Source organism: Ylistrum balloti, unplaced genomic scaffold (genome assembly GCF_031769215.1).
Source record: "Ylistrum balloti isolate Yb309-2 unplaced genomic scaffold, AGI_CSIRO_Ybal_v1 Utg369778, whole genome shotgun sequence".
Lineage (NCBI taxonomy): Eukaryota > Metazoa > Mollusca > Bivalvia > Pectinida > Pectinidae > Ylistrum > Ylistrum balloti.
The window spans coordinates 196,665-211,606 of NW_026781968.1; the positions used below are offsets into that span (position 1 = coordinate 196,665).

At 32.1% G+C, this 14,942-nt stretch overlaps 2 protein-coding genes across 2 annotated transcripts; one reads left to right on the forward strand and one right to left on the reverse strand.

Moving 5' to 3' along the window:
* The first annotated feature begins 1,349 nt into the window (after positions 1 to 1,349).
* On the forward strand, positions 1,350 to 6,282 carry LOC132544039 (solute carrier family 2, facilitated glucose transporter member 8-like). Its single transcript, XM_060207603.1, has one exon. It carries the CDS (start codon positions 1,350 to 1,352, stop codon positions 2,724 to 2,726), a length of 1,377 nt encoding a protein of 458 aa, XP_060063586.1. The 3' UTR covers positions 2,727 to 6,282.
* Positions 6,283 to 7,549: 1,267 nt separating this feature from the next.
* Positions 7,550 to 12,700, reverse strand: LOC132544040 (uncharacterized). Its single transcript, XM_060207604.1, has 5 exons — positions 12,515 to 12,700; positions 11,799 to 11,861; positions 11,022 to 11,065; positions 9,333 to 9,353; positions 7,550 to 7,910 (listed from the first exon to the last, which is right to left on the reverse strand). The coding sequence occupies exons 1-5, from the start codon at positions 12,632 to 12,634 to the stop codon at positions 7,859 to 7,861; spliced, it is 300 nt and encodes a 99-aa protein (XP_060063587.1). The 5' UTR covers positions 12,635 to 12,700; the 3' UTR covers positions 7,550 to 7,858.
* Positions 12,701 to 14,942: the final 2,242 nt, after the last annotated feature.

Sequence of the window (14,942 nt, forward strand, 5' to 3'; positions counted from 1 at the left end):
CATCAAAATCAAAATACACGGAGAAAAAAATTGTAACTGTTGTCAAATTTCTGTTGGACATTATCTCCTTCAATTTTGGTGGTAAAATCTTCAAACATACTAATAGTATACTCGATGGGAACAAATGTAGTCCCGTATGTTTGACTGACCTGTTTTTGTTTTCATGTGTAGCTGAATCTATTGGAAAACTTGTTCAGAAAAAATACTTCACAAAATTGATATATTAATGATGACTTGTCTTCATACGACAAGAAATGTGTTGACTGACATGACTTTATAAACATGACATATAAACGGAGATATTAAAATGAATTTTGATATGTTGTAGTTGTTTATTGAGAGGTACAGCCCATGTTTTTCAACAAGATAATTTAATAATATCAGTCTTTGTCACGGAGTCCCTCAATAATGTAATAGTCAAAAACCTTATAAGACTCCACAGGTTCTTTAGGGGAAACGTCTTCTAAACGAGTTCCAAAGAGCGCAGCCCAGCAGAGAAAAGTTTTGTTATGAAAATGAGCATATAAACAATATTATAATGAAGTTGCGATCAGGGTGTTTGCAGGTAATACAACACAACGATATATGAAAGAGTCGGAGTCTTAAAAACATACACATGAGAGACTGGGTTTATACCAATGTTTATGAGAGCATTTGTAAAATTAATGATTTGAAAATCAAGATCACAACTTAAAAAACAATGGTGCTTATAGTGTATTATTAATACATGCGTGATTACAATGGGGTGCAGATAGGAGGCGTATCTACATTACTGAAAATGCTACCATTCCACAAGCTAATTGAAGAGGAGATCAATTATGTTAATAGTATCCGGTCTTACCCCTGGTGATGATTAATTATTGCTTACTCTGTAAGGAGGGAACAACCAGTGTTGAGAGCGAATATATATACAAGTATGATATATTTAAATGTTCCATACTCGCTGTCGGGGTATGCCAAAGTCCCAATGAGCATAATGTATGCCAAAAACATGATTTCTCGAAGGTTATGAAGCATTCATATCAATTGATACCCGTTAACACATACACCTGGAATTTCTTGATGCATGCTACAGCTGTTTTAAGGGTCGGAGAAAAAAAATAAAAATGATGAGTTTATATTCTGTACTGAAACCATCTCTTATTTCCTCGGTATTTGTAATACAAAAAAACTAATGTATTGAAAAAAAAATAAAATCAGCCTTTAAGTTATTATTAGAGTGATAAAATGTTAACTAGATGCCAGATAATCGTAAATGGGATTTTCCGGATTAGCAACGGTGCCTGATCCAGTTATTAGTATTTTTTATTTTTAAAGCGTCGGAGTGATGTCTACGTGTATTCGTTAAAATGGAGTCCCTGGAGAGTGGTTCGCCACGACTGACAAACTCTAAATATGAAGGTTCCCCAAAGCGCCTGTATATGGCAGTTGCATTTACATGTTTAGGAACTCTTTCGTTCGGTTTCACCATTGGTTACAGTTCTCCAGCTATTCCAGATCTCGAGAAAGCAGGTTTACTAGATGGGAAATCGCAGTCAGCATGGTTCGGTTCTCTGTTGACAGTTGGTGCTATATTCGGGGGACCGTTTGCAGGGTACTGCATAGAGAGGTTAGGACGGAAGTTTACTATAATCCTTTCCTCGGTAATATTTGCAACTGGTGGAATGATAATGGCACATGCTCACTCAATAACCCCGTTATTTGTCGGGCGTTTCCTAGTGGGTTGGGCCAGTGGCCAGACAACCGTTTGTGCCCCAGTTTACATCGCAGAAATCGCCACAAAATCGCTCCGAGGCTTCTTAGGGTCATGTGTGCAGCTTTCCGTCACTATAGGGATACTAATGGCGTACACGTGTGGTATGTCACTCGGTTGGAGCAAGTTAGCAATTGTTGGAACGTTACCCGCATTTGCTACAGTAATAGCCATGTTTTTCCTCCCGGAAACACCAAGATGGCTTCTAATGAAAAACCGTCGACATTCTGCATTGAATGCATTAGGTGTCATCAGAGGACCACATACTGCAGTTGAAGAGGAATGTCGCGATATTGAAGAGGGGCTAGATAGCCAAGAGTCATTTTCATTTGCAGAGTTTCAGAAGCCTGAACTGTTACGCCCACTTTCCATCTCCCTCGCTATTATGGCATTTCAACAGTTTAGTGGTATCAATGCTGTCATGTTTTATACAGTTTCAATATTCAACAATGCTGGTTTCAAGAAGAGTGCAGAGGCAACTGTGATCATTGGTGCAGTTCAAGTGGTGGCCACTGCAGTTGCTTGTGTTCTGATGGACAGAGCTGGACGTCGTAAACTACTTATTGTGGCTGGGTCAGTGATGGTGTTTTCCTGTGGCCTATTCGGCCTGTACTTTATGGTTCCTTCCCAAAATATGAGCTGGCTTGCAATAACAAGTTTAGTGATATACATTATTGGATTTTCGCTTGGTTGGGGTCCCATACCTATGTTGGTGATGTCTGAAATATTTCCAGCCAGAGCTCGTGGCACTGCAAGTGGTCTGGCAGCCTTCACCAGCTGGTTCACTGCCTTTATCATAACAAAGGAATTCACATTCCTCAATGATGTGTTTGGCCAAGCTGGAACTTTTTGGATCTTTGGTGCCTGTTGTTTGTTTGCTGTGATGTTTGTTAATAAGCACTTGCCAGAAACTAAAGGAAAGTCCTTAGAAGACATTGAGCTTTATTTCCTTGGGAGAAGTATGATTCGCTGAGATAGATGGAATGGTTTTAGAGGAAAGAATATTTAAGATCTCTTTTGATGAGATCAATAATACTACTAAAATCTTCTGACTGTTTGCTTAAGCTTGGAAATTACAGGCTGAAAATAAGAGATGTATTACATTTTACGTTTAAATATTTCATACCCATATTTTTTGTGCTTTTTTGATGAATTAAGATATGATCTGTTTGTAAAGATTTCAAGTAGAAATTAATTTTTCCCCACATATACTTCACTGCTGAATTTTTCTAAGTACGTGTTCATTTTACCCCACAATTTCTTCTGTGTTGTGAATTTTTTCAGGTACAGGTTAATTTTGTCCAAACACCTTTTTCATTGACACTTTTATTAATATATTTTAAGGTAGTTGCTAAAATGGATTTTATTTCTCAATACCTTGCATCCATACTGACATTAAATTAATGCATTGTATAGAGCAGCAAATTTAAGCAATTACAAACCAAAATTTTACGGTATTGTCATCAGGGCAGTATAGATTTTTTAGATCAACCTAGGCTTCACCATATTTTCTACCTACCAAGTAGTTTCAAATTTGGGAAATGTAGAAGTTAAGAGTACATTTCACCTTATTTGTCTCAGTTTAAATTTACCTTCAGTTAAGTGGTAGCGTTTATGGTGAGAGCAAGAGGTCACTAATTTGAGTCCCAGCAAGATTCAGGACATTTTTATTATTCCTCCTTCCTTTTACATATATGTTTTTACTGTTGACAACTCCAAGAGTAGAAGCTATTGGGAAATGAGATGATTACTAGGAGATAAAGAACCAAAGGTTGTGGTTGTGGATGAGGAATATTGTTTAAGTTTAGAATAAAAATACCTCACTAATCTTAGCACTCTTGGCTAGTTGTAAATTTTCTTCAATCTTAAATCCACCTTCGGAGCCAAAGCTTTCTAGCTAGATCAAACATCAGTGGGCAGAACATTTTTAACGATACTTTCCTTCTTATTTGATGTTTTACATTGTTCAGTGGCTCTGAAGTAGAATTAAGATTCAAAGAATAAAAAGAAGGACAACAATCTAACATTGAATCTCCATTGTAATATCTCAAAGATATGATCAGAATACTAAAACGTCATGTGCACTTAAGTCATTTCAATCTGATTAAAATAGTATCTGATCTACATTCATGTTTCATTAAATAAACTTAGTCAAAGACAAGGAAGAGTTTATGGAATGGGAAGACAAATTCGTAAGATTTCAAAAGATTGAAGAATCTTGATTCTTCTTTTCTCTCACCTGAAGGTGTTTTTTTCTATTAAAGTGGAATATTTCTCAAAATTGGCAATGAACAGACATTTAGTTTGAAATAAGTGTAAACTACCAAAATTATTGTGATTCTGGGACTCAGAAATGTAACATGACTTGCTGATATGTAATTAGTGTTGTATACTGTGTAATATACACTGTAATATTACCTGTTAGGGTAATTGTAAATTGTGGACAGTGTAATACAATGTAACCTGTACATTGTAAACAGTGTAACAATACAGGAACACATTGTGTTTCAGTTTAAACATTGTAAGACAGTGTAAATATTGTTGTGCAAAGTAATAAGTTTTGTACTTATATTTCTTTACATTGTTTACAATATCCACTGTAAACATGTGCAGTGTCAACACCAGTAACACATGAGATACAGTATAAGACAAAGTAGTCCAAGTTTGATGTACTGTAATATACAAAGAGAATATATGGTCAGTGTCTTAAAATACAAGCTATATGTTGGCAAGGGTGAAGGCCGTGATAAACTTGTTTGTATAAATTGCCTGTATATGATTTGTGTGTTCAGTTAAGATGACTTTCCCAACACTGTTTCTTACATCGTTTTAAAATAGTGATAATCTTGGTGACATAGTGCTGATCCTATGCATCTCTTGAGATCTGAATCCTGGTATATTTATTACTAGATATTGTCCTGCACATGTAACAGATTTTGTTTACAAGTTCATAATCTTTGTGCCGAATTGGCTATTGACTAGTAACTCATTTTCATTCTATGTCTTTTTACCTAATGCCAAGAAATATTTAAATACTCATAATTGGGATTGTAATTTTTGGTGGAGGCAACATGTCTTTGTACAAATTCCTTACCTTGTGTTCTAGATGTGATTTATATGTCTTTATAGATGAAGTTGCACTTTTGACCCTTGATAAACTGCTGGGAATTCAGCCTTTTCTTGTCCATAAATCTGATATCATAAAGACATATCTTATGAAATGATGATGACTGTAGCGAAGATATCATTAGCCTTTAGTCTCATGGGGAGAAGTGATGACCAACATTCTTCAGTGCAGACTGCAGTTCTCCTACTCCTTGCGTAAAAGTCATTCATCAGATTTTTCTTTTATCAAGATCCAAGTGTGAGTTCACGTCTTCTTCATTCTGTATTTTTTATAGCTTCTGTTTAGCTCATCTATTAAAAAAATAGAGGGGCTAATTTAGTGATCCAGGTGTTGGCATTGTCCAGCCTTATCAAGTGTTTTAAGTTCTTGATCACTAAGGTTGGGAGAAACTTTTACTTTAAAGTGTTTTTTTTTTTCAAGCAGTACCGGGTAACATATGTCAATGGGCAGTTAAATATTAAATAGTTCCATCATCAATAGAAATTATCAGCAATATCCTTAACATTATTTTCATATTTATGGGCACAAAAATGGTAAATTTACATGACATAGAACCAATGGCATGTTCTCAAGCAGCTCTCGTTGAATATAGATTATCATTATCCACAGGTCATTTATGGCAGTACATTTTCCAGTAAAAATGCAATATTGAGTGTTAGATTTCAAATGTTTTTCCCTTTTTTGTGATGACTAACTTTTAGTCCCTAACCCAGTCTCAGTTCTCTTGTGGGTGTAAAGAGGAACAGTTGCCAGGAAAAATTGGTTTACTTTATAAATCATGAAGAACACTGCTGTTGACATTGCTTATATTTTTATACAATATCTATCAGATATACCAAACCTCAAAAAAAATTATATCACAAAGGGACATAACTCTATTACATAAAAAAAGGAATTGATATACGATATCCATGACAAACCAAATCTCAAATGATATATTGGCAAAAGTGATTTTTGTTGTTACAACAACTCAACAGTGTAATTATATGATTGAATATGTTATTGTTCTACCTCTTGTATATGTTTAGTGGAATATTCTTCACAAATTTTAGCTATTTTGTTCCCAAATGGAAATCTTCCTAATGACATAACTATTGTCAGCATTAAAACATCTTTACTAAGGTCAGTTTACACAGGTGAAATTTCTAGAGAATTTCATGCAAAATATAAGGTAATACAAAGGTCTGTACACTGTTCACTTAACATTTCTGCTGGAATTGGAATTCCATGGATTGGTTTGACTTATTTCTTGTCAATATGAAAATATATTCTAAAATTTGGACAGAGGCTAGTGACAAGCAAACCTGTTGTGGCTCAATCATGGTCAAGTTAATGTTTATAAATCAATCTATTGATTTATGTAAATTCAAAACATTTTGTATGTTTTTATAGTGAATCAAGGTGTACTATTTCTTAGATTCTTTTTTATTGTTTTTATAAAACAAAAAAGTAGAAAGTTTGTAGGAAAAATATGATTTTGCTTTGAGTACTGGGAATTTCATCTTTATGCTGATTTCAAATGTATCAGAGGTAAGTTTTTGTTGTTGTGGCGGAGGTTGGGAATTGGGGCTGAGGCACAATAACTTGGTAACACATCGGAGGTGTGATGTTTGCACCTCACATGAGTCAGTTTGTTTCTCAGGAAGTTGAAATATCTCAAACGATCATGTGCTGTATTGTCCTGGATTGCATGATGTCTTGTGAGATAATAGCCAACAGCCACGACAAGAGCACCTTGCCTAAAAAACATATTTTTTTCTGCGGAGTGACAGTACTGATACACCCAGCAAATAGTTTCTTGTTTCATTTCTAGATCAGTTAGAAGTACATTTGTGTGTAAGCATTGATTTCCTTTGAAATTACTATCATGTTGGATTTCTTCTCCATTACTTCCTAAACTCAATTTATGTCAGTATACCATTACTTGTTATTTATTGGTAAACTGTTTTACACATAATCTATGGTTTATTATTCCATATGTAAACATCTGTATCTTACTGATAGCTTTCTATGTAATGATGGCTCTGATATTATTTTTGTTCTGTTTTTTATATAATTTTCAGTAGTTTATGTATTGGCAATTAAGAAGTGAACTGTTGTAGAGGTCAATTCAGAGACTGTGAATATTAATTTAAGGTTTCAATTCAGATTATTAGCCATCACATATTTTATAGTTCAATTATGATTAAATGACAAAACTTTTCAGGAGTACAGCTATGATGCTTGCCTGCAAAGCTTTGTCATTTGTAACATAAATACCCATATGCATCTTGATAACATTTAAACACTGTTGTTTTTTAGACATTCCTTTTCTATTTCTTATTTTACACAGTATATCTAAATGTTATTTCCATTTCAAGGCTGTTTAATGTTTTTATTTATCACCTAATGTTTATTCTACTTTTGAGAATATACATATAGGGACATGCATATTAAATATGTAGTTGATAAAAAATACTTCAACCAAATACAGTGTATTATATGTGTGCTAATATTTCTTATTTATATGGAATATCTCGACACCCTCAGTTTGAAAAATGTGTATGGTTAATATATTATTTGCTAACAGACATATAAACTGTATAAAAAAAATTCTAATTGATTGAAGTTCATATACACCATGTATATGTATTGTTGGGTTTGATGAAAAATAAAAGGTAAAACAGGACTTTATGTTAATCTTTTTTCATTTTAATGTACAAGAATAGTTTGAACAAGTGCATATTTCATATTAGTAAATATCTTAATAAATTACATTAAATCTGAAAACGACTGATATTGCCTACTTGTACCATGACACAGACTTAGATATCTGTTTGGGATATTCTGATCACAGTGTGACATTTCTCCCTGGAAATATAAGCTATCCTTCCACTACATGTCTGTAGACAAGTTCACTGGTTTCAATAATCCCTGTAACAGCTCCTAGTTATTCAAATAGAGGAGGACCAGTCCACCAGTTCTAGGTGATTTCCACGTCAGCGTTGTATAGTCTTAAGGATATCCTGAATGTCATCAATAGTACTCATACTGAAACACAACCAAGTGCCAATGTTTTAAAATAGTAAACAACTAAATTTTCGAATTTTTATGGATTTTTGTTTTTATTTTAAGAAATGTGAAAATTCCTCTTCAGAAATAGCAATAATAATTTTTAATGGTCAAATTCAACATGAAATATAAAATCAAAAGGCACAACCTGGGACCAAGTGAACCCTAATATGAAATTTTCAGAAAGATCCATCCAGTGCTTCTCACAAAATAGTCATAACAAAATTTCATTGTCAAAATCCAATATGGTCTCTGTCTGTCTTGTCTTTTTGCTGATCAGTCCCAAATCAAAAGGCCACAGTTAGGGACCAAATGGGTCCTACATATAAACAATGAGAAATATCCATCCCACACTGTCAGCGATTTTTATTTTTCTAATCAGTTCCCAGATTTGAAGAGCACAAATAGGGACAAAGGGAAACCTACATTCAAACCTTGGTAAGATCCATTTTGTAATTCTCAAGGAATGGTGATAACAAGAATTGTTTTAGACAGACTACAGATGAGGGGAAATTAGAATAACTCACCATCTGAAAATAATGTTGAGTCAAAAAGGAATCCAGCAATATTCATTTTACAACCTAAAATCGCATTCTTCTATCAAACATATTTAACAGTGCTGTATGTTTTAATGATAAAGCACACCATCTTTTAAAGAGAGAGATGGAATACTGGAAAAATCTCTTGACAAAAACTGAAGGAGATATTTGGATAAGATAAAATTGTTTAAAAAAAACCACAAAAACAAAAAAGAAAAAAAAAGAAAAAATTGTAAAGTCATAAAATCACAATGTTATTTTAACATTTGGAAGGTTATGGCTCTGACAATATCATATAAGAGCACAAACAACAACAGGACAACAACAAAGATAATGACGAAAACAGCCAATACTTTTAAACAATGTCTCTTCATTTGAAGAGGAGGCATATTAAACCAACATTTTTAGAATCTTTTTATGTAACAAAGTACTCTGTAACAACATGAAAAGCTATATATCAATAACAGATCCATTAATGGCCTTGACAAAAATCAAAGGACAATACTTGTAAGTAAGGGATAGGAGGGGTTGCGGCGCAATATTTTCCCAATCCTTAGTTGTACAATTAAAAATGAAGAACTGAATTATGGTCTACGAAAAACTCAAACTGGAGGTTATAAGTCTGGATAAAGAGGCTGACAAAATTATGTCCAGAAATATAAACCCATAACCTGTAAAACGTAATATTATTATTACTCTATAATTATCTTCTTATTCTGACATTCATCACCAAGATAGAAAATGCACATTCATTATTATGGCTATTTCTTAGAAATTAACAAAGTAAAAATACAAAGCAGTTACAGATGTATTGGATATTTTGATTCTGCAGATATGTGATGATAAAGCTTTTCTTACATACCTTCGAACCATGGCTGCTTGTCTGAAAATAAGAAAGATAACATTAAAAGTAAGAAAGATAGCATAACAAATAAGTAAGATAACATAACAAATAAGTATAACATTACAAATAAGTAAGATAACATAACAAATAAGTAAGATAACATTACAAATAAGTATAACATTACAAACAAATAAGTAAGATAACATAACAAATAAGTAAGATAACATAACAAATAAGTAAGATAACATAACAAATAAGTAAGATAACATAACAAATAAGTAAGATAACATAACAAATAAGTAAGATAACATAACAAATAAGTAAGATAACATTACAAATAAGTAAGATAACATTACAAATAAGTATAACATTACAAATAAGTAAGATAACATAACAAATAAGTAAGATAACATAACAAATAAGTAAGATAACATAACAAATAAGTAAGATAACATAACAAATAAGTAAGATAACATTACAAATAAGTAAGATAACATTACAAATAAGTATAAAATTACAAATAAGTAAGATAACATTACAAATAAGTAAGATAACATAACAAATAAGTAAGATAACATTACAAATAAGTAAGATAACATTACAAATAAGTATAACATTACAAATAAGTATGATAACATTACAAATAAGTAAGATAACATTACAAATAAGTATAACATTACAAATAAGTATGATAACATTACAAATAAGTAAGATAACATTACAAATAAGTAAGATAACATAACAAATAAGTAAGATAACATAACAAATAAGTAAGATAACATAACAAATAAGTAAGATAACATAACAAATAAGTATGATAACATTACAAATAAGTATGATAACATTACAAATAAGTAAGATAACATAACAAATAAGTAAGATAACATAACAAATAAGTAAGATAACATTACAAATAAGTAAGATAACATTACAAATAAGTATAACATAACAAATAAGTAAGATAACATAACAAATAAGTAAGATAACATAACAAATAAGTAAGATAACATTACAAATAAGTAATGATAACATAACAAATAAGTATAACATAACAAATAAGTAAGATAACATAACAAATAAGTAAGATAACATAACAAATAAGTAAGATAACATAACAAATAAGTAAGATAACATTACAAATAAGTAAGATAACATAACAAATAAGTAAGATAACATAACAAATAAGTAAGATAACATAACAAATAATAAGATAACAAATAAGTAAGATAACATAACAAATAAGTAAGATAACATTACAAATAAGTAATAAGATAACATTACAAATAAGTAAGATAACATAACAAATAAGTAAGATAACATAACAAATAAGTAAGATAACATTACAAATAAGTAAGATAACATTACAAATAAGTAAGATAACATTACAAATAAGTAAGATAACATTACAAATAAGGATAACATTACAAATAAGTAAGATAACATTACAAACAAGTAAGATAACATTACAATAATTACATAAAACAATAACAAGTAATGGTTGTGACTGCAGGATTTTGAACCTTATAATTTGTAAAAATAAAATGTCAAAGTTTAGTAAGTATTTGAACTAAAGGAGCATTAAGATGAATACAAAGTAGACTACCCTGATAATAGACTTTTAAGCAATATAAGTTCTCTACAGTTTGGCATTAGGTGGTTTATAATGCAGGTAACTTTTTGTCACAAATGCACACGGAAATGACTTACTGGAATTCAAGTTGTGTCTTGATATTCATCATTTTCTTCAATGACTGTAAACAGAAAAGTACAATCATAATCATATTCACTGTTTATATTTTTTTTAAAGTTAACATAAGTACTGATACTGCATATGACCTGTCAAATACCTGAAGATCTCCTAGACATGCATACCAGCAAAATCTCTGTGGATATTTGTCTTCATCTTGAATTGGATTAAACAATTTATCTGAGTGTCCATCCCAAGATGTGGAAGTGTTGCACTGACATTAAAAATTTGTGGGTCTCTGGGTTTCTCAAACATTCAAACATATCACAGTTTCCAATTCAGTTTCATATCTAAACAAACGATGAGTAAAATTAACTGTACTCCACATAATTAGAAGGGATCTGAATTATTTCAAGGTAGCTCATTTTACTTCCTGTGTAAATCAAGCAACAGAGCTTGACCTTGACCTCCTCATCCTAAAATGCATAACAGAGTTTAGAATATTATCACAGATTAAACAATGTTCAAATGAAGAAAATATCATAACTGGACTATTCTACATTGTTGAGATGGTTCATGCAAGTCTAAATTTGGAAAAAATGACCATTAACATGTCTCATTTCTGATATTTTTTAAAGAAAATAAATCCCTGGTAACATCATTTTCATGCTATCAATTTTAATGGTTTCCAATCAAGTCACTGAATACTTGATTCTGATGACTTAAAAAAACATAAGCGAGTTATCTTAATAGCTTATATCTAGCTAGTCAAGATACATATACTGATCTAAGCTTACCTCTGAGGAGTTTTGAATGATATTTTCTTGGTATGTAAAATTTTTTTCTGCTTGAGCTAACAGCTGAAAAGAAAGTAGGGAAGAAAAAGATGAATCACAATCTGTTTTAATTCACTGATATTACATCCTGCAGATTGAATAATATCTATAAATTTCAACACACATGTATTGCTAAGAAACAGAGTGTGCTGTCAATTTATTATGATGATTTTAGCATCAAGTTTAGACTAAGTCTCTAATTGCATTCCAGTACATCAAAACAAAGAGATTTGATCTGATACACAAGTCAACAGTATAATTTGAACCATGTTACTGAAATTAATTTTGGTGACAGATAAATCTTGATGATTTCGACATTGGAAATCTGTCTATACATAAACACCTGACTAGGCTATGATTATGACAAGTTTTACAAGAATATCAAAATCAGACTCTGAGGACCTTTTGTTAAGGAGTTGGACCAGCTTTTCTTTGGCTCCTACACCAGAGAACATGTCTTGTATTTAATCAGGAAATCAATCTGTCAAAATGTATTTAAATGAAGATGTACGAAGAAAAACGTTAGTTATCAGGAAGTGTTTTGATGTGTCAAATAGCATGTGGATTGACCCATTCATGTATAGAGGGTACCACTACAATCCATCAAAACTGGTGATATCGCAAATCAGCACTAGTGGTGAGTGTCAATGACATTAGTACAAAATGCATGCTAGTACCTCGCTTGATTTTGATGACCTGACCACATATCTGGTCAAAGAGCCAAGATCTCCGATGTTCTGTGATACCTTCTCGTTAAGACGAGTCTTTGTCTCAGCATTCCATTGAATCGAAGTCATCTTTCACCCCATCCGTAATGAGAGGCCTCGTACGTATCGATCTTCTAATCGAGAGACCGCGAATAGCTTGCGATTGACGGAGATTGAAGTAACTAATAAGAAGAACCAATGTAGGGACACTGCAATGCGGAGGAAAATACCATCGAGTCGTTGGTCTGTTCGTTAAATGCGGTAACCGGTTCAGTCGACACTAAAAATGTAATATTTAAAGCATGAATCGGGACGGAACAACAAATACTTATAAATATCTCAAAAAGTTTACTTAAAGCTCGCTCGAGAGCAAGATAATACCAGTAGGTCCGTCCTTATTCCATACCAACAAACGAAAACGGCCGTAAATAAAAATGGGCAATTTCAGCTTTATTATTTTTTATGTCCATTGTATTAAATTATACATTTATAATATGAAAATATTTACAACTTCTGGTGATAAACTATAACTGTGTTGAATACCACGTACTTATATAAAGACATGGATGATACTGTGATAAGAAACTACTATCTCTTTGTAATGCTATTGCGAATACATTCGAATTAAATAGCCTTTCCGTGTTTATATATCTGAATCATTTCAAAATCGATTGTGCAACCTTTAGTGACAAATAATTTCTGTCAACATTTGGTATTTATAAACTGAAACAGACTAAACTGTCCATTTAACATCTTTACAGTTATAAATGTCGATCCATACTGTCAGAGACGTATATAACACGTTATATACGTCTCTGATACTGTGTATCACTTTCAGTCCGAAGTATGAAGAAAATCCTCTTTAAATCAATGGCATTAAAAAACAGAGAAATTTCCCGATTGTCTTATATTAGTTTAGTAATATGTCATATTAATTCATAAGTACTATTTTTGTTACGAAAATAAGATGCTCACTTCTAACTAGTCGACAAAATAGACCTGGTCGTACCGGTCTGTGTAACGCCATTAAACAGAAAAATCATACATGCATATGATTGGTTAAAAGTTATAAAGTGAATATATTTGTTGGTTTTGGTTTCACCGTGGACACAGATAAATGACACAGGCAAAACTTGTTTGATATTCTTAAACAACCCTTCTCGGATACATCACTCACTCTGTCCAAAACCCAACAGTGTACTTCTACAGACATATATATGTGGTTATACATGTAGATAACAAAATACTATCAAAAATAACTTCGCGGAATGCCATACTGACCCAAAATGTTTCTGCTAACACTGTAGATGAGTGTAGATCTGCTATCCCAAAATACATCTTTTCAACCTTGTAAACTCATCAATATATGTTAGAGTAAAATAAATAAATAAATAAATAAATAAATTTATAAACTAAATTTTCTTAGATTACCAGTGCACATCACAACAGTCAATAATTCTTTTCTCGTGATACTGTTTTGATTTTTTTTTTTTGTAAAATACAAAATAACTTTCACGTCTGGCAGCTTTAAGATAATTTGACAAACAAGCGTCCAAGTGCCAAGATGAAAACATGATCATGTGACCAGCATGTATTTATCGCCATTTTGTATTGTGTTGGCAGTGTTTCCGCTGATTGACGACAAGTGACAGTCGTTCTTATTTTCTCGGTTTAGGGGATACTCAGGAATTTATATTCATTATAATCTCCATCATCACCAGGAACAATTGTAAACATCTCCGAGAAACCGGATATTTATGAATTGTTGGTAAGAATTGCACGAGGAAATCCTAACGAAGTATGAAAATCTTGTTGTCATTTAAACATCAGAACATACGAGGCCTCCATATTAACCCCATGATAGCTGCATTTCAGACGGCACACAACACAGACATGTGTTCGCCGCAGTTATCGTATATATGTCAAAGAAACATAATCTTTAACTGAAATAAGTCACAATAGCTACCACCGTAAAGTGTTCTTGAACATAAAGTATATTTAATCAGGAGTTGTTGATTTATGTAATTTGCTATTGTCAGTGAGTTAGTCCTTTGGTGACAATCTGAAAGCATGTGAGATTCTCGTGATGATCATGTAGTGTTTTTGGTGGTATATTCCCACATTAGAATACTTTCAGGATATTGTCTGTATATATGTTTTATACATCATGTACATTCCCAGATCTCCTGGCAGACTAAATACTGTACCTGCTATAAATGTACTCCGCCTATATTTACATGATCGTTTTAGAGTCATATTATGAAGTGTATTAAAATGGAATATTATTAAAAATTCTATGCTTGATAAGTGATCAGTGACACAAGCTAATCTTTGTTATAGATGTTCACAGATATAATGATAAAATATTAAAAATCTTTTTATTGAAGGTACTCTGACC

Excerpts from the sequence above, each read along its gene's own strand:
- LOC132544039 (XM_060207603.1), top strand. The coding sequence starts at position 1,350 with ATGGAGTCCCTGGAGAGTGGTTCGCCACGACTGACAAACTCTAAATAT.
- LOC132544040 (XM_060207604.1), bottom strand. The coding sequence starts at position 12,634 with ATGACTTCGATTCAATGGAATGCTGAGACAAAGACTCGTCTTAACGAG. Across the intron at positions 11,862-12,514 it reads GGTCATCAAAATCAAGCGAG|CTGTTAGCTCAAGCAGAAAA; the intron begins GTACTAGCATGC and ends CTTTCTTTTCAG. Across the intron at positions 7,911-9,332 it reads CAAGCAGCCATGGTTCGAAG|TATGAGTACTATTGATGACA; the intron begins GTATGTAAGAAA and ends GTTGTGTTTCAG.